Here is a 23135-nt window from a genome sequence, read left to right as displayed (position 1 = left end):
TTTAAACTGGGTAAACTCTACAGACACAAACATTTCATGGATAACCCCACCAAAAAGACTCTAGCCAATAACTTCCTACCCCCATGCCTCCTATATGGGGGCCCCTATTTTTACCAACCTACATACATCCCTAAAATACAAGCTCCAATCATGCTATCATAAAATTGCCAAATTTGCAAATAGTGCATCAAACAGCACACACCACTGTCATACCCTTAACAAATTAAACTGCCTAGAATTCTGCCATTACCTTAACTTTGTACAACTATCTCTTGCTCATAAAATCATGTACAAACCTGACAGCTGCCTTGCCTTAGAAAATATCTTACAGCCTTATACCCCCGCCCAAAATCTCCATTCCACAAACAAACAGCTAGTAAATGTTTACAAACCTAACAAAAGAGCCGAACACAGCCTCTACTCCTATGTCATTGCAAAGCTATGGAACGCCTTACCTCCAAACCTCATTGCCATAGATTACTTTAATACTTATAAACTTACATTAAAAATCTCTGTCTCAACACTCACATTTGCCAGTGCTTTTAAGACCACCATTCAAAATCTATTTTCCTTGACTTTCACTTCCACCCCTACTTCTTCCCTACATGACTATCTACTCCATCATACTACCTTGGCAACCATTCTTCTCCATCATACTACCTTGGCAACCAATTTCTATATTATTGCTTCTAATCCCTCCTTTCCAGCCTCTTGAACTACTGCCTCTATAACCCCCTATCTTATTCAAAAGTGTCCTATTCTTCTTAACTAATCTCTCTCTCTCATTATACCACCACCCATAGCTTGTTGAATATCTATCATTTTAACCTTCCCCACCTTATCTCACACAATTCTCTCCTACACATCAACTCTCACATCTGCCTCCCTATTCATCCCTCATCTCTTCCAGTCTCCCTTACTGCTGTCACTAACCTACACAATGCTTCTCTTCCTCCTCTCTCTCCACCTTTACCAAGCTTTTATCCCCTTCATCCAAAAAGCCTAACTACTATATCTGACAACTTGTCTGCTTTACTATGTCTACGAATCTCACTGATCTGCTATTTAAACAAACTATAATGTTCCTTAAATTGTAATCCACTTATATGACAATTTGTATTAGTCCTAGAAAAGAATGCATGTCCACTTAACTCTGCAAATCTATAAATGTCTGCATCTGTTCTAGAGACAAATGTAATGCTTAGTTATAATTGTATAATCTTTACTGTCTGTAATTGTTTAGGTGGAGCTCTATCCCCCCCCCCCCCCCCCCTCCGCTGAAAATGGGTTCCTGACCCAGCTGGACTCCCAGTCATCAAATGTCAATCAATCAATAAATAAGTGCCAGTTCAGAAATCATTTCAGGTATAATGGAGGAATCAGTACGAAGTGCCACTCTGGCGAATGCCAGGAAAGGCTTTTTTGCTCACTAAGGCACAGAGTTCTGAAACTCATTTAACTGAGATAACTGCCACCAAGAACAGCATCTTCCTACAGAATCCTAGGAAGACATTGTCTTTTGAAGGAGTAAGAAAGGATTTCTGAAAGTCTATAACGAATCCTAGTCTTTCCAGAAGAGACACTGTGAAATGAAGGTTCTGTAAAAGAATGTCTGACAAGTGAGCCTGGAGAAGGAGGTCATCCAGGTATGGAAAGATGTGAATACCCCTGAGTCTGCAAAAGGCAATAACAGGAGCTAAGCATTTTGAGAAGACCCTTGGTGCCGTAGACAGACCAAAAGGCAAGGCAGAAAACTGAAAATGTGAAGAAGCAATAGCAAAGCACTGAATTTTCCTGTAAAGAGGATGCATAGGGATGTGAAGATAGGCATCCTTAATGTCCAAGAACACCATGAAAGCCTTGTGGAAGAATGACAGGAAGCAGAGTGTTTAAGGAAAGCAACATCTTGTCTGGACACTTAGAAGCAGAGGAGAGAACGCATCCAAGAAAGCTGGCAGAAATGTGTTTAGATGCGACAGCTCTAGAATGGGTTTCCAAGAATCATCTTTTCTGAGGGCTATGAACATTCTTGAAAAGAATCCTTTGCCTATTTGGGAAGGTGGTACTTGAATAGTTCCCTGAGAAATCAAGGTGTAAATCACCTGCGGAAAAAAATTCCAAATGGTCTTTTGGGGGTTGAGGAATACCCCTGAAGGAAGGAAGAGTCTTCCATACCATGACATATCCTCCAGGGATAACAGAAAGAATCCAGGAGTCTTGGGTGATCTGTTTCCAAGCAGGGAAAGGCATAAGAACAGTGGGGTCTGGCTGCAGAGTGGCTGGCAGTCATAGACTATCTGGCTTGCTCAGAAAAGGCTGCTTCTGAACAGCAGGAGTAGTAGTAGAAGACTTGGCAAAATAAGGGTTTCTGGCTCCTCTTTTACTTTTAACCTGCCTGTGGCAGACTCGCTCATGTTATGAATATTGCAACATATGAATAGAAGGACATTATTCAAAAGCAGTGTGTGTTTATACAATGAGCTATGTGGCATATACTATTCTCACAGGCACAGAAGACTCACATAGAGCTAGACAGCAAATAAAAAGAAGTTATGTCCTTACCATAACGTTCCATGTGGAGTGTTCATCTCGCCTTAGTTATTACACATGGGTTCGGAGCCGATCCTCGGCTCCGTGCCGGCCGACTGCAAGCTCTGCATCGAGAAGAAGCTCGAGGACATCTAATACCCACAATCCCCCTCTGCCTTTACCTCAGATCTAGTTTGCAAGCAAACCAGACATAAAGCACGCACACATGCCAAACTATATACATAAAAGTACATATATACAAACATACCAAGGGTATGATAGTAACACTAATACTGCAACAGCAGAAGGAGAATACTCCAGACCAGACACCAAATCGAACGTTCTTCCTAAGGGTGGGAAGGGTGGGAGTGTAACCATAAGCGAGATGAACACTCCACATGGAACGTTATGGTAAGGACATAACTTCTTTATGTGAGAGTGTTCAATCTCGCCTTTTTTCTTACACATGGGTAGCGTCCCTAGCTCCATAATCCTGAGGAACTCAAGGGAGAACGTTCTTGAGCACAGTGGAACCAAAGGTTGCCCTATCCCTAGAAACCCTGTCCACTTTGTAATGAGATATAAATGTATGTGGTTTAGCCCAAGTAGCAGCCGCACAAACAGTGTCTAGTGGTAAGCGAGCTGCGTGAGCCAAAGATGTAGAAACTGATCTGGTTGAATGTCCTTTGGGTTTTGTTGATAATGTTTGATCAGAGGCTTCATAAACATATGTGATACAGTCAGTTAGCCATTTAGAAAGAGTTTGTTTCGTAACTGCAAGACCCTTTCTGCTGTCAGCAAAAGCTACAAATAGTTGATCAGATTTCCTGTGATCTTTTGTTCTATCCAAATAAAATCTGAGTTGTCTATGGACGTCCAGTTTGTGCAACATATACTCCAATTTATTAGAGTGGTTCTTAAAGAAGGTGGGTAGTTCAATGGACTGATTAATATTACTAGAAGAACAAACTTTGGGAAGAAAGGATGGATTAGTGCGTAGGGATACTCTGTCAGAATGAAATATTAAATAAGGATGCTTGACAGAAAGGGCCTGAAGCTCAGACACTCGTCTAGCAGATGTAATAGCCACTAGAAATAAAGTTTTCCATGACAAAAATTTCAATGTGCAACTTGAGGCTGGTTCAAAGGGTGGCAACATCAATTTAGAGAGCAACAGGTTTAAATTCCACGGTGATGTCGGACTTCTGACTGGTGGTCTGATATGAAAAGAACCTTTTAAAAAGGCTTTAGACAGTCTGTGAGCCATAATAGGCGCACCACATTCTTCTACATGATAGTTAGAAATGGCAGCTAACTGTACTCTTAAAGTAGCCGGGGAAGCTCCTTCATGAAATAGTTCAGTCAAGAACTCTAAAACCTTGTTTAACGGAGCTCTAACAGGGTCCAAATGATGTGACTCTGCCCAAAAGACAAAACGTTTCCACTTACTGGTGTAAGTCTTAGTAGTGGAAACTTTATGAGAAGCTACTAAAATATCTTGAACCACCGATGTAAGTGGAATCGACCTGGCTAGAAAGGGAAGCGGAGCAGCCAAGCTGCTAGATGGAGAGATTCTAGAGATGGGTGAGGAACTCCTGACGAGTGAGTCAGTAGATCTGGCTCTGGGTCCAGCATCCAAGGTCCCCGAATGCGGTGACGCAATAGAAAGGGGAACCAAATTTGACGAGGCCAGAACGGGGCAATGAGAATAATAGTCCTCTGAAGGTTGTTGGCTTTCTGTAGAAACTTTGCAATCAGGGGAAATGGAGGAAAAGCATACAGGAGACCCGGGGGCCAATCGTGCACCAGCGCGTCCCTGGGGACTTCCCCTGGAGGGGGTAATAGGGCAAAGTAGCTCCTGCATTTGGCGTTCATTGGAGACGCAAACAGATCGCAGGTAGGCTGGCCCCATTTGCGAAAAATCCTTCGCACAACTGACTGTTTGAGGGACCACTTGTGAGGCAATAGTATTGCCTGCTCAGCCTGTCGGCTATGACGTTGGATGACCCCGGGATGTGCGTTGCGATCAGAAAGCGACCGTGGACTCTGCCCATTGCCAAATTCTCATGGCCTCTCTGCATAGTTGGTAAGACCTGGTTCCCCCTTGCTTGTTTATGTACCAGACTACGGACATGTTGTCTGTCTGAACTGCAATGGTCCCTGGAGGAAGGAGGGGAGCAAAGTGTTGCAACGCCAAAAACACTGCCCTCAACTCCAGAACATTGATGTGCAGATTGTACTCCAGATTGGTCCATTCGCCTTGGACTGTCTGTCCCTGAAAGATGCCCCCCCACCCGATCAGGGAAGCGTCCGTGGTTATCGTCGCTGACGGTGCGGGTAGCACAAATGGTCTTCCGCTGGATAGGTTGCAAGTCTGTAACCACCACATTAGGTGTGATTTGCATGTTTTCGTTATCAAAATTTCGTGAGTCAGTGGAAGTTGTTGGAATGACCATTGTGCAAACAGAAGCCATTGTAGCACTCTCATGTGCAGTCTTCCCAATGGTATCGCAATGAGAGAAGCTGCCATGAGACCCAAAACTTTCAGAACAATTTTGCCGGAGACTTTCTGGACGACAGTAGAAGGGAAATGTTGAATTGAAGTGCTACTATTCTTTCTGTAGGAAGTTTTAGAACTAAATGACGCGTATCTAATTCCGCTCCTATGAATAAGATATGCTGTGATGGCTGTAGCAACGATTTTTCAAAATTTACTGAAATGCCAAGGTGTGTACAAAGTTGTAGGGTGTAATCCCTGGCTTGTATCAGTTGACGCCTGGTGGTGGCAGACAGGAGCCAGTCGTCCAGATACGGAAACACCTGGAATCCTAGGCGCCTCAGATGAGACGCTACCACTGCCATGCATTTGGTGAAGACCCTGGGGCTGTAGTCAGACCAAAGGGCAGGGCTCGAAACTGATAGTGACTGGCTCCCAGCCGGAAGCGCAAATGATCCCTGGACGCCCTGGCCATTTTGATGTGGTAGTATGCGTCCTTCAGATCTATCGAGCACATCCAGTCGCCCTTCCGTAAGAATGGAAGGATCGATTGAAGCGTGACCATTCGGAACTTTTCCTTCTTGACAAAGGTGTTGAGATGGCTTAGGTCCAGAATCGGCCTCCAGTCCCCTGTTTTCTTTGGAACTAAAAAGAACCTTGAGTAAGTTCCGAATCCTATTTGGTCCGCTGGGACTGGTTGGATGACTCTTTTTTCTAGCAGCTTTGAAATTTCTGTAGCTGCTGGGTCTCGCAGATGGGGTGGTACATCTGGGAGTTTTCTCTTTGGAATGGGTGTGGATAGAAATGGGATTTTGTAACCTCTGGTAACAATGCTTTTTACCCAATTGTCTGAAGAGAGGTTTTGCCAGGCCTGAGGGTATAAAGCTAAGCGACCCCCGACTGCCTCCAGAGCAGGACAGTCGGGCCTCCTCTCAGGAGTGCTGAAAAGGTTTTCTAGGGAGGTTATCCCTGTCACCTTGATTTTGCGGACCCCCTCTGCCGCCAGGGCGGCGTCTTCCACCTCTGCCCCCCCCTCTGCCTCTAGAGGGGGCATCACCCTGTGTGTTTGGGAAAGATCCTTGGGGTTTTCGAAACCACATTTTCCCACCACGTTGCCCTTTGGGGTACGGTCTGGAAGGGGTGGAAAAACGGACTCCGACAGCAGACAGAGTCTTTCCCTCCTGTTCACACCGGGTAAGGGTCTCCTTTACTTTAGGGCCAAAAAGTGTGGCTCCGTCAAATGGGGCGTTAGTAAAGGAAGACTTGAAGGCTTCATAAGCGAACACAAGCGCATCCAGGATTGCCTACGAAGAGCAATCGCTGAAGCCGCTGCCCTACTCGATCCTTCGGCTGCATAGGATATCAGCCTCATGGACGAGTTTACAATGGACGTAAGGGTGTTGAGATGCGCTGTAACTCTCTGAAACAGCAGCATCTGTAGTACCCTGGAGGGTATCTCCCAACTCTTTGACTAGATCCCTCTGTAAACGTGTAAAATGAGTCAAATAGTTCAGGGAACGCATAGAAAAAGCCGCTGAACTGAAAATGCGCTTCCCGTATCTGTCCATGGTCCTAGAATCTTTGTTAGGCAGATGGACAGATGAGGAAGACTCCGACATCTCCTTTTTTGTGGCCGCTGCCACCACCATGGCGTCTACTGGAACTCCTTTGGTGAGGTAAGCCTTGTCCTGTGGTGCCGTAATGTACTTATTTGGCTTCCTAGGGACTGGTTCCACCGTGTCAGGAGTCTCCCACGCCCTTCGAGCAATTAATTCCATTAACTCATCAAAGGGCGGAGTGACCCAGGAGGAGGAAGGGCGAGCACCAAATGCCTTCAGCAAAACTGACTCATCCTCAGAAGGGGGGAGGGCTTGCCAGTCACCTCTCTGTTTTAGGATCTCCAAGATGTCAGAAAAGAGACATCCTCTGAAGGTGACTTAGGGGACCCTTCTGACTCATCTAAGTCAGTATCAGATGTCAAGGATTCTTGTGGAGAATCCAAGTGTCTCCTCTTACACAGTCTTTTCCTAGGGACTTCTTCGTGGGGAGCATCCGAAGAAGCCTCCGAGGAAGAGGGGGCACCCTCCAGGGGTGGCTGAGACACTGGTGCCCGACGCTTGGACGTGGCCGTGGGTGCAGAGGAGGATAACGGTCCTTTGTGGGGAGGAGAAGCTGTACCTGCTGATGTGGTTGTCTGGGTAGACAACACCTTCCTCATGAGGTCGAAGGCCCCGGGTCCCGAGTCGAGGTATCTCCGGTTCCAAAGAAATGGGAAGAATCCCGAAACAGGAACCGAAGGCACCGACCCGAGGACGGAACCGAGTCGATCCGTGTCGAGGCCCGAGAGGAGCGTCGGAAACGAAACATCGGTCCGACTCTCGGTCCCGGAACCAAGGATGGATCTTCGGCCCCGAGACTCCAGTACCGGATCGGATGGAGTCGAGGTGAACGGTGCCGACCGAGAAAAGACGGTTCTGGCACCGAGGGCTCCACAATCATCAGTTCAGCTTCTTCCGGCTCCAAGAGTGGACAGGTCTCGGAGGAGGAACAGATGGAGATAGTGGCAGGCCTTCAAGTCTCGACATCAACTGAGAGGAGACCGAGATAAGCTTGGATAGGGCCGTATGCTCCATCAATTTCTGCACCACACGGTCCACATCGGTGTCGGAAAGAGGCCTGGAAGAACGAGTCGAAGGGATCGAAGACGGAGCCGACCTCAACAGAGTCGGTGGAGGGAGCTCCGTCACCGGTTCCAAGACTCGAGGCTCGGAAACTGCCAACAGTTGAACACTCGGCCCCGAAGTCTGTGGAACCGGTGATCTAACTATACCCGAAGAGCTCGGAGCCGATGACTTGGGCTCCGACGTCTTCGACCCCTTCGAGGACTTAGATGCCTGGTCTGAAGCATCCAGAGCCTCCTGGAAAGAGGGTTTCAACAATCCTCTATCCATCAGTTTCCTGCGCCTATCTGTCATGACCCTCCCACTAAACGAGTGACAAATAGAACAGTCCTCTTGTAAGTGGAGAGGGCCAAGACAGTAGACACAGGAACTGTGGTTGTCTGTGACCGACATCTTTTGGCCACACTGACAACGTTTGAAGCCAGATTTCATTTTCTCAGACATAATGAAAAGAGAAAGAGAACAGTCCAGTCCAGTAATAGTCAATCCAGGTAACAAAAAGTCAAATCCGGTATTTTGTAAGTCCGATTGTCAATTCAAGTTGGGGTGGTAGGCCCCGAAAAACTCTATACCAGTTAGTTAAACTAAGTTAAACTAATCTAATGGTACCGAGAATTCTGCTCTACTCACACACCGTACACTAACTTTCTATAACTATAGTTCTTAAAGAAGTTCTTTGAAAATTTAACCAAAATAGTTAAAATCTTATCTGTAAAAAGCCTCGAGCTAGCCTCCAGCGATGCGTATGCAGCAGCGGCAAACTAGATCTGAGGTAAAGGCAGAGGGGGATTGTGGGTATTAGATGTCCTCGAGCTTCTTCTCGATGCAGAGCTTGCAGTCGGCCGGCACGGAGCCGAGGATCGGCTCCAAACCCATGTGTAAGAACAAAGGCGAGATTGAACACTCTCACATTACAAAACATGACAACAATCAGAATATATAAAATAATGTAAATATCACTTAATTGTATACATGCAGATGTATTGATCCCAGTATGTATTCAAAATGCACTAGACATTTTTTAAAAATCTTAAATGCAGTTAAGTAGATAAAGACAGTAAACCACACTAAAGGTTATGGAGATACTAACATTAGGCTTTATCTCTGAAGTAGAAGCATTTGTTTAGCTCATCATGGTGTGATTTAAGTTTCATTTGAATGTTGAGTTCAGGACTGTTCTTTCTTGCTCTCTGGTATGTCATTCCAGCAGGCAGGAGGCATTTTTGCAAAGATTACTTACTTGAAGAGATCTATGACTAGTTATAACTAATCTGTGCTTTGGAGGGCATACCTTTGCTGCCTTTCAAAAATACTGGTGGGCAGTAGCTATCGTTAAGCAATATGCAAATAAGGGTATTCAGTACCAAACAGGCTCTAGTTTGCACTGGCAGCCTATTGCACATTTCTGTGGTACAACACAAAAGTTAATTTTAGTACATAACTGAGATCCAATGGTGGAGCAATCTGCTTTCTAGAGGGTCTGACATGGCTGACTCCCCTCAGGAATTGTTTACTAAAAGGTACAGAGGTGTACAGCATGTTTTTTTTAGAACTTGTGGAGTGAGCTCCAACTGGTCTCTGGGTACTGGGGGACTACCATTGAACTGTGGTTTTCTAGGAGCTGAAGGCAACTGCAGATGCTCTAGGGGAAGTGATCAACACAAAGGTAAAAGGTAATAGACTAAAGATCTTGGGGAGCCTGTCTAGACTCTAGAATATAAAGGGGATTCTCCATGGGCAGACAGGCTGATACAGCAAAAGTACAGAGTTATAATGTTGGCTAAATCAGATTTTTACAGGTCTGACAGGTGTTCCAAGACCAAAGCCATTCTAGCCTTTGTTGGATCAAGGTCCCTGGAATGTCACCAAAAGGAGAATCTCTTCCACTCTGCAAGGTAAGATTTTAGTGCGTTGGGTTTCTTAGCCCCCATTCATAATATTTAACATTTCCTCCGAATATTTGTGTCTGCTTGGGATTAGGGCACGATCAACTATGCCATCAGTCTCAGTGTGGCCAGGCTGAGGAGCAGCACGAACTCTCTGTGTTGAGTGTGTAGGTTCACTCACTGAGGCAATACCAAATTTTCCTCTTGCTAGGTTGTACAAGAAAGGGAACAAGTGTTGTCTTGGTTAAAAAAGAGCTATGAGAATCCTTTCTGGCCACTAATACTTTATTTATGTTAGTACACTTGGGATTAAAGGAATGGGGGGTAGGGAGTGAAAAATAACTGACCTGTCCAATTCAGGAAAAAGGCATCTGTCCCTTCAAGACTCTTGTAGTTGCTACACTGGAGCAAGACTGTCTCAGATGCCTATTCCAATGGGAAGTAAACAGGTCTATGTATGGTGCACTCATCCCTGGTGATGATGTATTGTGTAACATCCATTTATAAAGATCAGATTAAGATCAGTTCAGTCTGCTATTACATTCTGTAACAGAAGGAACATACTAGGGCAATGGAGAAACTCCTACTTCTGTGGTTATCTCCCATGTCTGCATGGCCAACTTGTACAGCAAGTAGGGACAAGTCCCTCACTGCTTGTTTGTACATTACATGACTATGGTATTGCCTGTTTTTCACTTGCAGCACTCTCTCCTTCACAGTAAGGAAAAAGGCTTTTAGGCTCAGGATGACTGCCATCGTCTCTGACACTTGTACATTTCTTCCTCATCTTGTCCCACAGATCTCTTGTACCTAGAGATTTCCCCATATGAGTTTTCCATACCATGTCTGAGAAGTCTGTGGTAAGAATCATTGTTGGTTTGAGGGTCTGGAAGGGCATCCCCCTATTTTGGGTACACTGCTGGGTTTCCTTATGTATGACAGCAGGGAAATCCTGATTTTCCAGAGGGTGAACATGCTAAGACCACCTATTTTTCAAGTACCAACGGAGTTTCCTCATGTGCAAGTACCCTAAAATAAGGTGGTTGTCAAAATGCATGAGGCAATGTACCTGAAGAGTCTGAGTTATTCTTTTTGTTTTGGATTTCTTCTTTCTGAATGGTACTGTTAAACCGGTCCTTCAGTGTCTCCAGTTTCTCTTGCAGGACGAAGCCTCTGCACTGAGAGATGTCCAAGCACTCTCACAGAAAAATCAGTTTTGAAGAGGGAATTAGGAAGGATTGTTCCCTGTCAACCATCAGTATCAGATCACTGAAACACTTCAGCATTCAAGAGTTTGTGGCACTCTGGTTGAAATCTGCTAGGATCAGGTATTCAATTATACAAGTAGGTAAAAATATGAATGCATTTTGTCCTGCAAAAAACTATTACTGGAGCCAAACACTTTAGGAGCAGTGCACAAGAGAAACAGCAAGGCAGTGAACTGATAATATCCTTCCCTCTGCTGCAAATCTGAGCTACCTTCTGTGTTTTTTTGGCTCTGGGAACGTACGTGTGTGTGTGTGTGTGTGTGTGTGTGTGTGTGTGTGTGTGTGTGTGTGTGTGTGTGTGTGTGTGTGTGTATATGTTTTTTTAACCTACATTCACCATGAAGGCCATTTGAGGAATGACTGGCAGAAGTCCTTGCAGTGCGAGCATCTTAAACATGGGGACCTTTAGGAACTTGTTTATGGGGGAAAGGTTTAGAATGGGCCTCAAAGGTTCTTTTTTTCTTGGAGTAAGAAAGAGCCTGGAGTAAAATCATTGAACTTCCTTCCATAGGGATACCATGATTTTTTTTGTTTAGAACTTGTGGAAGGAGCTCCAACTGATGTCTGGGCACTGGGGGAATTCCCTTGAACTGAGATTTTCTAGGAATTAAAGGCTATACCAGTTTCCTATATTGTGGTAGCTCCTATTTGTACTACATACTTTCTTCCTATTTTTTCACAAAGAAAGAGAGAGAAGCACCTTCCAAGTTTTTGCAGGGGAGGTCAGGTCTGAATGGCTTATAGGAGAGGGCTGGGGTGGTTTTAGGACAGGGGGAAGACTGGCTGAGTGATGGCCGGACCCTCTAATGTTCCCATCCCTGAGGACCCTACAAGGCTTCTCTATGGATTTTGCTTGCAATTCTTTTTTGTACGTTCCTTATTTTACTTTACATACATGGTTGGATCCTGTCTGGGGTTGAGAGGCTAGAGCTTGATGGGAAAATTTCAGGTATACCAAGACACAAAGGACTGAAAAATCTTTCTAACTGACTGGGTGGTTTTACCCTTTTCCTCCAACTTCTTACATACCTCATAAGCGTAGGGTCTAAAATGCCTTACTTACTGGGGCATTACGGATCTTTGGCTTCATACTGCCTAGCAGGAGCATAGCTCTCATTGTAGGCATGTCACTTCATAACCGACCCAAGTGCTGCTGCCCTACATGATGCATCTGCAGTACTACAACTACATTTCTCAGCAACTTAGAAAAATAAGTCACACAAATCAAGTAACAATAGTCTCAGGTTATCTATGATCCCTTCTATCTTAGTCCTCATTTTATCCAAAAGGATTTGTTAAAGGAAGGCATGGATCTGGCAGTTTAAGGCCCTGAAGGAAAAGGCAGAAACAGTATAAATGATGTTACCAAACAGAATATGATTCTTGGCAAGAGCAGAGACATCTCCTGTCCTATGATCCATTGACACCACATCTAGAACAGTGAAAGGATTCTTATACAGGTACTTGTAGGAATCCTTGACTCTGTAAAAGTGGTCAAGGCATGGGAAAAGGAGTCAGGCTTTAGTGAAGCACTCTGAAACACATCTCTCAGGACATCTAGCCCAGTAGGAACTGATACTAGCCTAAGCTCACCCTATACCCCCTCTGTTTGGCTTCAGAGTAGTCTTTGGATTTCCACTAGAAGGATTCCTTCATTCTTTGATGTGCATCCCCAAAGGAGAATTTCTCTGGGGGAAGGGGTGAAGCACAGGACCGGACGTCTTTGGTGTTGAAATCCAGGTTCTCAGCTGATGGAAACTTGTCATCTACACCAATTTATTGGCTTCAGATTACATTCTTTACTACAGGATCCACCCTTCTCTTTGTATAAGGGGCTCTGGACAGCACATAGGTTGGCAGCTCAGGCCTCTTGGGCTTAACAAGGACATGAAGTGAATCAGATGAAGCCCAAGAGGGACGGGGTCAAGGCACTGCCAGTCCTGCTTAGAGGCACGTTAAGCTGCAGATACTTAACGTTAGGTGCGTTGTGCCTACCATGATCAGAAAAGTACCACTCTTGCGGTCCAAGGCCATAGGCAGAGAATCAAGACTTCAACAGCGCACTGAGAACCTGCTCATGAGCAAAGATATGGGGGATCCTGCCTTTCCCTTCCAAAATCATAATGCATTGGTAAACAGCTGCCAAAATGGTCTTGTGTTTGTTGTTCTGGGAGGATATACCAGAAACCAAAGACATGGGTGCGGTGACTTAGTCATGGCTGAGGCTTCGGCAGAAAAAGACTCTATAGCTGGAGGCTGCAAAAACACAATCTCATGTAGTGTTGCTAGACAATGGATAACAAGAAATGTTGGTCAAGTCTTTTGTTTCCCCTTACCTCTCCATTTTTTTTTTTTTACAGAGCAAGGTTCTGGCTAAGACAATGGTGGCATGAAACCAGGCAAGTGCCCCTTTTTTGGAACTGAACTCCTGAAGTGATTTTTGGCAACAACTGATTGTCCTTGATATGAAAGAAGTATAGTGCAGACAAAAGTCCAAGTCATGAACTAGGCCGAGCAAAACAAACACCTGCTATGGAAATCTTTGTGAGGAGTCGAGTTCTTTTTCCATGTTATGCAATTATTGACCTTCACAATCACTTTTTTAGAACTACTATTATATTACATATCAGACAAAGGTTGCAATAACAACTAAACAATGATGAAGATACAAAAGAAGCCCCTATGGGGTTTCTTATCTGGCTCCCTGGATGATGGTTGAATAATGTACTACACATACACTGTGAAAAAGCAAGGCAATACTGCATAGGAAGAAAGATCTAAAAACAGTGTTGGCCACTGCACCCTTTATACCACTGTTGTTCACCAGAGGTGTAGCTAGCTATGTTTACACTTGGTACTGTCCCCCAATTTTGCACCCCCCCCCCCCAAAAAAAAAAAAAAAATCTCCAAACTTGGAAGAGCAAAAAAAAAAATGCAAGAAAGGTACATTTGTTCATGGTCGTGGTGAAGCTCCTTATTTTTAATTCAGTTTAGGTAGCCCACTAGTTTTGCAACTGCATGGGGATTCATTTCACAGATGACTAGGCAGCCACTCCCTTTGATATCTTTCCTCATAAAAGCAGATCGCAACTGTGATGTTATGAGGTAATGCCATCTGTGCCAGGAAGAGTAGGGCAGTAAATGTTTACATATGTCAGCATAACTAGCTGGAGTTTTGTAAAGAATTTTATATTTTACTATCACATCGACTTGTACAAATGTTTGCGTTAAAAATATATTTGTAAAGTTACTTGTGTTAAACATGCATCAACAGTAGGTCCTGCTGGACAGAAATAATGTATGTATGTATATTAGGTTTTATTGTTGTAACTGATCAAATTTATATGTTTTATCAGAGAACCCTGGAAGGGTGTAAAGTTTGAAATTGTGTTATAGCTTTCAGATGCTGCTACAGATCTTAGCAAAGCTCTGTGTATGTATTGTACCAGAGTCAGGTGAACAGATGTGATGTCAATTTGGAACTCTTGCAGCAGCACTTTGGAATGACAGGAAAGTTTTCTGACAGTATATATACATCTCACACATCCAAAAAGAGGAAGAGAGACATTATCTGGCTTTTGCAGTGGTAGACACTCACACACATCAGCCTGCTTTAGTAACTAGTCAGGGAACAGTAATTATTTAACTAGTCAATGACATTTAGTGAGAATAGTTTAGTATTGTTTTCTGCAACTGTGAGAAACTATCCAACTGCATTATTTTATTTTTTATATCCCTGTGGTTGAAACTCTGTTGTTTATTGTATTCAGTATTCTCTGGTTTTCTGTTTTATTATTTTTCATTAAATATTTTGATACCTTTTGTTGTGGCTGGTCCTTTAAGGAAAACTTTTAACATTCTTGAGAGTACTTATGCTTGTTTTAGTGACACTGTGGCTGTTCCTGAAAGCCCTGCTGCTTTGTTCACACTCTACCATTTGTATTATTATTAATTTTAAGCAGTACAATTGGATACCTTTTGTAAAAGCCTTAGGGTAGCTGATTGGATGCAGAGTGATTACCTCAGAGTCTGGGCAGAAAGGGGCACAGCTAGTAAACCTGTGCAAGCTTTTGCCAGGTGTGTATATGTGTGTGTGAAACTCAAATATCCAAGTGTGTGTTAGCTAATGGAAACAGTGACTTAGAGCTCCAAAGTGGCCAGTGTGGAGTTTTGTGTGGGCCTGGAGAGAGAGAAAGAGTACAGCCCCAGGTCTGGAGCATGCTCCCTGTGTGCTCTTAAGGGAAACTGTGCTTGGTGCAGGGAGCTGCATCTGAAAATACTGTGTGAATCCATCTTTGCTCTTAGTGACTGTCCTTCACCGGAGTCAATGGTTAGGAATGAGTCTCCCTGATTGCTGGCCTGTAGTAGGGACCTGTCACAATAACAATGCCACCATAATGTGCAGACTTCTAGACATCAGATGTCTCCTCCCACATGATGATTCTGTGATCCATTTTATTCCACACACTCTAAAAAGTACTGAGAAATCTATGAGCAACTTATATTCTTTCCTCCCTAAATGGACAACTTACCTTGGAATGGTCAATTATGCCTGTCTTTGCTGGCACGCCATCAATCAAGGTGGTTAATAAACAGGAACAGATCGATGTTCTGACGCAGAGTGCCAGTGAACAATTTCATACAACTCCAAGTATTTGGGACAATTTCCACTTGTGTAGGATAACTCATCCCCTGTTTAGTTTGTATAACTGCTAATGAAGCTGTATCAGCATTGCCCACAATGATAGCACATCATCACACAAAGGGAAGGAAACTCCTGAATAAAATCAAAGTGGGCTTCACAGTTCTAAATGCTCACAAAAAGGTGATGTGACCATCTTTTTTAAACATAAAAAGTTGAATTACCTCCTCCTTCTCTCTGTGGTTTTAGAACAAATCTATCTGGATTAGCTGTTGCTAAAGCAACTGTTTGGTCACCTTCTTCACCCTGTTAATACAAACAAAGCACATTCATCTCTTTTTGTTTATTTAGTGCTGTGACACAGAAACAGCTAACTGCATAATTTTGTCTGTTTTTTACTTCGGCTGATAAAGCTTCAGACAGAAAAGAAATGAGAATGTGCAACATTAAACTGATTTGATGATTATATTTAGATTGCACATGCAAAATTCTTAAAATCTGTAACTTGTGTAACTCTCACATTCAGTTTTTAAACTATCAGTAAAGGCCTGGTTAAGTTCAACAAAATTCAGGGCAATATTCTGTCACAAAGCAGACCTCATACAGAAAAGGTACAGTTATATTATAATCATACTCACCGGAATCAGAGATTTTCAAATACCTTTGGTCTTCAATTCTAAGACGGCTTCACTCTGAAAAGCAAGTTCATTAACACTCTCCCAGTGTGAAAAAAAAAATAAAATAAAATAAAGGGACCAGTAAGCAGCTAATAATCTGGGTAAAATTCAGTTACTAGCTAGTCACGGTACTGCTTGGATGTCTTCAAAGAAGAAATCTAGAGAAAGTAAAAGAAAATCCACCGTAAAAGGGGGAAAAAACCTCTGGTGGAGGGGAGAATCAGCAGACAGCAGTTCAGGTTTCAGCTTTTCTACAGGAGAGGACATCCAGTAATTTAAAGGAAAAATAAATCAATGCATTAAGTGGTGTTTAAAACAAGTGAGGAAACTGAAGGAATAGATAAAGTCAAAGCTAAAAGGCTGAAAATAATAGACAAAGATTTAAGTAGCTATTCAGATGAGCTGATAAAACTGCCGAAATCAAAGGACAAATTAAATTTAGGACTGGCTGAATGAATATGAAACTTCTGAAGAATCATTTAAAAAAACAATAGATTTAGAAGACAGAACATGCAGAAAAACTGAGATTTTTTGCTATACAAAAGAAAATGGAAGGAATAAATTAAATTGACTTTAATAAAGTACAACTAAGCAACAAGAGTGGTATTTCACAGCACGCTTTTTTAACAGAAAGGGCACACTGTGTGTATGCTCCAAATCTGTTCATAAGAAAGAAACCAAGACCTACAGTAGTAAAGATGCAGTCATAACAGCAAATACTTGGGCAGAAGGGAAAAGTATTAACAACTGGGGACACCAAGGTGTTTGAGGAAAATTATTATTTACTGCACACCAGGAAGCAAATTTATCCCTGCAATCAGAGGATGTAGAGAGGCAGGTGTGACATTCAAGCTGCTATACCCAGCTGCCTTTAGAATATTTTTCCTTGAGGATCAAATACATTTCTGTATGCAGAACATGCTAAGGAGAAAATATAATGAGCCAGATGAAGGGAATTCTGCTTCTTATTCCTCTGACAACACCAAAGCACAGACAGAACTTGCCAATAAAACTTTTCCTACAGTCCCAAAGGAAAATGATTGAGCAACAGAATAAAGCCCAGGAGCTGACTAGAAAAAGCAGTACTACATTGGACTTAAAGCAGACACTTGTTGAGTGGACAAGATGATTAAGAAAAAGATCGGCAATAATGTGAAAGTAGGAAATAAATGGAAGAACTGTAAAGTGTCATTTCCTTAAGATGTAGTTTGGACATGAGAACTATGCTTCTGAAAGAAGTAGCTACAAAGACTGGAAGTTTGTAGATGTTGCTAAATTGGTGGGAGGAATCTAAAGCATAATTCTTACTTTGTCACTAATGTTTAGAAGGATAATAAAAGGACTGAATATGTAATTAAGAAAATATTTTTTTTCTCTTAGAAATATGTTTATTTTATGTAAATTGCATATTACATTTGTAAAATGGTATGTGCAGTATATAGAGGTATTTTAAATGTGAGGTGGGGAGTCTTATCAGTGACTTCCTTTCATGCTAGCAATGTATAAGAAAAAGTCTGGATATAAGCAGAATAATAATGGAATTCTGGACTGCTGTGGGAAGGATGTGGATTGATCATATGCATATATCAAATTATGGTGGCTTCTCCTGGTGTCATACAGATGGAGGTGTAAACTAATGTTCCTGGTTTGTGCTACAGACAAGGAGAAACTTTTCTTTCTTTTTCTGAACAAACAGACGAGACAAATGAAAAACATTTAAAATGATAGTTTTCTAGCACTTGATATTAATTCTTCATGCATTAACTATTTTTCTCACCATAAACAAAGCTCTGTAGTTGGACCCGGTGTATCTACAGGTGCAGGAAATTAACTAGGAAATGACTGCCAGCAATTAGGAAATGCCTGAACAGGAACTCTGAGGCATTTGCATAAGAAGCGTTATAAGTACTTAAAGGGGAACTGGCATGCAGTTCAGTGGAAATACATGACGTCTGACACATGGACAGGAATCTTTTTTAAGCAGATGCATTCCTAGTAATATTCAGTACTTCAAAATAAAATAGTGTACAATCTAAGTTATTCATTTAAGGGTACCCAGTGCACTGTTGCTTAAGGCCAAACATCAGTTAAATGGAAGCATGCGAATTGACTTTCACATCTGGGAGGGAAAAAGAGATGGGATAAGAATGAATATTAGTGCAAGAGTGATAGCATGTTTAAACTTGACTTTCAAATAGGTAAAGACTGTGGGTGTAGCTGTCTGTTTGGGGCAGCTGTCCATACATGGAGGGGTAACTTTCATTCTTGGAAAGTGCATTTAATTTTGTGAATCTGCTGAGCGTTAAAAGGGGTTGAGGTTAAATGAAAATGTACATAGTGTTTTTTTTCTTTAGGGATTTTATTGAAGTATAAAGTCTGGGTAAATGTGACATGGGTTCAAATAGAGATGAAAAGATGCAACTTCATACAAGATCATCCTGCTACACATTAAAATGTGCACATAAGTTGCAAGTTGGAAGCATATACTAAAAAAACTTGTGTCATGTGGAATATGTGGAAGTACTAGCTTTTTACTTATCATCTGTATCATGGAATATGAATCAGGGATGTAGCCAAAAATATGCATTTTGTGCTCAAATCTAATGTTGCTGCCCCCACTACCCATCTAGCTTTTAAAAAATGTACTTAACATGCAAAATGTTGCCCTACTAATCTTCAAAAAGGGACTCATTGCCTTCCACGTTTACCACTTACAACTATAAAGACTATTTTAAAGGTATACTATCACATAAGCATGCTTTGTGTAGCTCTAAACATTGAACATAAGTTTAGCCAGTTCTAAACATTGTGTTCTTTAATCCCTAACGTTTCTGAGAGATGTTCAGAAAAATGTATGAGTGCACTGAGTATGGCTAGCTACACCCCTGATATAAATGGCATCATAGGTATGGACAGGAAGCGAACAGCACTGAATTAAAGTAAGCAGTGTAGGGTGCAAATAGCAATGACAAATAGAGGCACAGATGGAAATGAGGATGTGAATTTGGTAAAAAAAAAAAATTATTTCAGAATTGATATTCAGCAGAGTATCGGGGACGAAGGAAAAGGGGGTAATAATACTAATTGTGTGACGGAGCTTCAATGGTGATGAGAGGAAAAAAAAGATTAATTAGTGGTAAATTTGTGGAAATAACGGGGTATTGGCATGGAAGGAGGATATTTAGTTATTTGTTTTTGTTGACCAGGAAAGTCCAATTGGGCAAAGCCCATTTTCAGTGGAGGCCTAGTGAGAAACTTTCCTTCACAGTATATTTATATTAACAAGTGAATTTAGGCAGTTCTCAGAAAAATAGTAGTTACATTTTGCAGAGAATAAAAACACAGTTATAAGACAGGTATACACTTTAAAGTATTTATACAAATATGTATAAGTTTATACAGTTCTAGTAGCTCTAAATGATTACAGGAAGTAAATGGATTTTTATTTTAGAAGGGAAAACATTGTTGCAGTATAGGGTGTATTGAAGTAAGCACTGCAAGGAGGTACAGACATTTTGAAAGTATAGCTAGAATTCAGAGTGAGGAAGAGGAAGTTAGAAAAGATTTAGGTGAAGCAAGAAACATGACAGAAAAGATGTGTATGATTGGAAATGGAGTAGTATAAGACGGAAGAAATGCTGGGATACTGAAGAGTCAGCCTGGTGCTGAGAATAAGCATGACCAGGATTTATTCAGACATAGTTTGAGCAAGCATTTAAAGAGTGGTAGTTTGTCAGGGAGTTTGAAGTGTTCTAGGATGATGTTCTATATTTTAAAACATCGCAGGAGTACAGTGAGTCTTCAGCTGAATTATTATACTTAGTTGTTTTTAACAAGAACTTGTCGGCAGAGCAGAGGTCTCTTGAAGAAGAGGAAGGCAGAAAGATATTTTTTAGTGTGGGGCATTTATCTGGGCAGTAAATAAGTTTATATGCAGATATTGTGAATGTTTTAGACATGCTTAGTTCGAGCCAGTTAAATTGCCTCAAGGCTTGACATGGGGGTGGGGTTTCTGTGTGTTGAGTTAGAGGCAAACTTAGCAATTTTATTATAGTAAGTGGCTACAAGAGTGGTATTTAGGTTAGTTAGCATGAAAGTTCTGGAGAGGGTGATTGATAAGTGGAAACGAAGAGTTGTAGAAAGTAATATGGGAGATGAGCCTTTTGGATTCAGATCGGAATGCAGAACAACTGACCCAATGTTTGCAGTGAGACAGGTAGTTGAGAAGCAGCTAGAGATGAGGAAAGAGTCTAGCTGAGCATTCCTAGGCCTAGAGAAAGCATATGACAAGTTCCCAAGAAACTGATTTGGACAGTACTGCGGTGGTTTGAAGTTCCAGAAACATTGGCAGAATTAGTGCAGGCTACGTACAAGGACCCAATGATTCAAGGATGAGCAATGTTCAGTCTCATACAGGGGCTCCCAGTGGGAGTGGGTGTGCACCAGGGTTCAGCTCTGAGCCCACTGCTGTTCATACTGGTGATGGACTACATTAGCAAATGGGTTGTAGGGGACAGATCAACAAAATTGCTGTATGCAGACAATGTGGTATTACAGGCAGACTCTGACCAAGAACTTCAGCAAAGCAGAAGGGAATGGAATGCAAAACTGAAGGCACATGGGATGAAACTAAGTAAAGATAAGACAGTGGTAATGGCAGCAAATTGATGAAGATGTTGAGAACTGAGATAGAAGGGAAGACAGTGGAACAGGTTAACAGCTTCAAGTATTTGAGAGGGGTGGTTGAAAAGATGGGAAGTCTCAATGAAGAGATCAAAGCTAGAATCAGAGGGGCTGCAACTAAATGGCATAGAGTGTCAGGTGCAGTCTATGACAAAAGAAAGCCAAAGGAGTTGAAAAGTAAGGTGTACAAAACAGCAGTGCAACCAGTACTACTGTATGGTACAGAAACCTGGGCAGTAAAGGCGGAGCAGATGAGAATGTTAGAGATAATTGAAATGAAGTGCCTGAGAAGGGTGGTAGGATGCACACTGTTAGACAAAGAAATAAGGACATAAGAGCATAATACAAAGTAGCCCTGACTGCAGAAAATATCAAAGAGAACAAATTATAGTGGTCCAGGCACATGTGCAGAAAAGAAGAAAACAGTCTGGTGAAGATGATTTGGGGCAGATAGGAAGAAGGTAAGAGGAAATGAGGGTGTCCATCAAAGAGGTGGATGGATTGTGAGTGTAAGAAGATCTGTGACAGTCAGGTATGAGTGCTGAAGATGGCAGGAGAGTTGCACTGAATTGAGAGAGATGGTGACAGTTAACACAACACCCTGACCTCATGTAGAAAATGGGAAAAAGGGAAGGTTGATGATGATGATGATTTAGATTACTTGGGATAGGTGATGCATAACGGAGGGCTAGGAGTAGGTAGGCTGTGGCTAATGTTTGCAAGTTCCGTCTGTAAGGTATTGTTTGGCTCTATAGAGGGAACCCAGTTTATGATTTTTTTTATGACTTGTAAGATATGGTGGTAGTTAAATCTGAGATTTTTGTTAATGACAACTCCTAGGAGTTTACTGTGTGTAACTATTTCTGTGTTAGTGCTACTTGATAAAGTAATTAAGGAAGATTGCTTTTTGGTTGTTATATTGTTTTGGAGTGAAAAGCATTCATTTTATTTTGTTTTGCTTGGGTTAAAGAGCAGGCATGAGTTTTTCAGTCAGGTTTCTTTAGAGATAATAGAACTTTGGGTAAATTCCTGGAGTTTGGAGACAGATGGGGCAGCATACACTAATCTTGAATCATTGGCACATTGGACAATACTTGTGTGTTGTGTGGCAATATGGAGTTTGTTTAAAAATATATTAAAGAGGAGTTGTCTGTGGATTGAGCCTTGTGGGACTCCTATTGTGACAGGCTGAAATGGGGAATAATCCTGGTGCCATTTGACTGCTTGTTTACTTTCAGACTGATAGCTAAGGAACCATGTAAAGGATGCAAGTTCAGAGAGTAAATGCTGATATTATACTGTGTTGAATATTTTACACAAGTCTAAAAACATTGCTGGCACAAGTCTGGCATTATTTAAGTTCACTTACAGTGTCAGTAAAATGCAGCAGGGCAGTGGCTGCACTGTGACAAAGTCCGAAACCATGCTGTGTTTTGGAAAGTAGGCTACTATAGCTGTGACAATGTACAAGTTGTATGTGGATACACTTTTCAATGATTTTTGAAAGTGGGGAGAGGATAGCCATAGGTCTATGATTGTTAAAGTCAGTTGATGGATCCCCTTTGTGCAATGGAATAATACAGGAATGTTTTGAGATGGCAGAAACATACTGTTCAGATAGGAACCTATTTACCAGTATGGAGATGGGGAAAGCCATGGCATCAGCTGTTATTTTAGATATTCTGATGGGAGTTTGTCCGCAATCTAAGTAAAAGCTTTTTTAAAGAGAAGGTTAAGTATGGGGTGAGGTTGAAATGACAAATTTGGATTTGTTGACAGGAGAGAGACAGAAGTAGCAGGGTCAATGTTAACTAAAGACAGTAATGTCTGTATAAAGTAGTTGTTGAACTACGAGGAGGCAGACTCAGTACAGTTGCTATTTTTTGTGGAAAGGGTGATGGTTTGGCTGGGGTGCAGTAACCTATTTAGGGATGACCAGAAACATTTAAGGTTTTTTTGTTTGTATTGAAAGTTATTATGGTAGGTTTATTTACCTAGTTTGATATTAATTTAGTAAGGTTTCGTAGGTGTCTTAATACCTGTATTGAGTTTGAGGCTTATGTTTGTGGATTTCTTTCCATGTTTTGTCACATACCAACATTATTTTTTTTTTCCTTATTAGCCATGGTGCAGGGTTGGATTTGAGTCTTTTATTGCAGAATGGGGCTAAGTCATTAAGGAGCATTAGAAAAATGGCATTGAAGTGGGAGACTACAGAGTCTAGAGGCACAGATTTTAGTATATTCCAATTATACTAAAACAGCGTTTTAAT

The 23135-nt window shown here is 41.9% G+C and overlaps 1 protein-coding gene across 1 annotated transcript in view; it reads right to left on the bottom strand.

Moving 5' to 3' along the window:
- Positions 1-23135, bottom strand: part of GSS (glutathione synthetase) — an 880848-nt gene that overhangs the window by 30870 nt on the left and 826843 nt on the right. Inside the window, exon 10 of the mRNA XM_044090175.1 lies at positions 15728-15809. Coding sequence (XP_043946110.1) covers positions 15728-15809 — 82 coding nt within the window. The remainder of the gene's footprint in view (positions 1-15727; positions 15810-23135) is intronic.

Source organism: Protopterus annectens, chromosome 12.part0 (assembly GCF_019279795.1).
Source record: "Protopterus annectens isolate FY-2018-M chromosome 12.part0, PAN1.0, whole genome shotgun sequence".
In the NCBI taxonomy this organism is placed as follows: domain Eukaryota; kingdom Metazoa; phylum Chordata; order Ceratodontiformes; family Protopteridae; genus Protopterus; species Protopterus annectens.
This window is presented reverse-complemented; position numbering and strand designations above follow the sequence as displayed.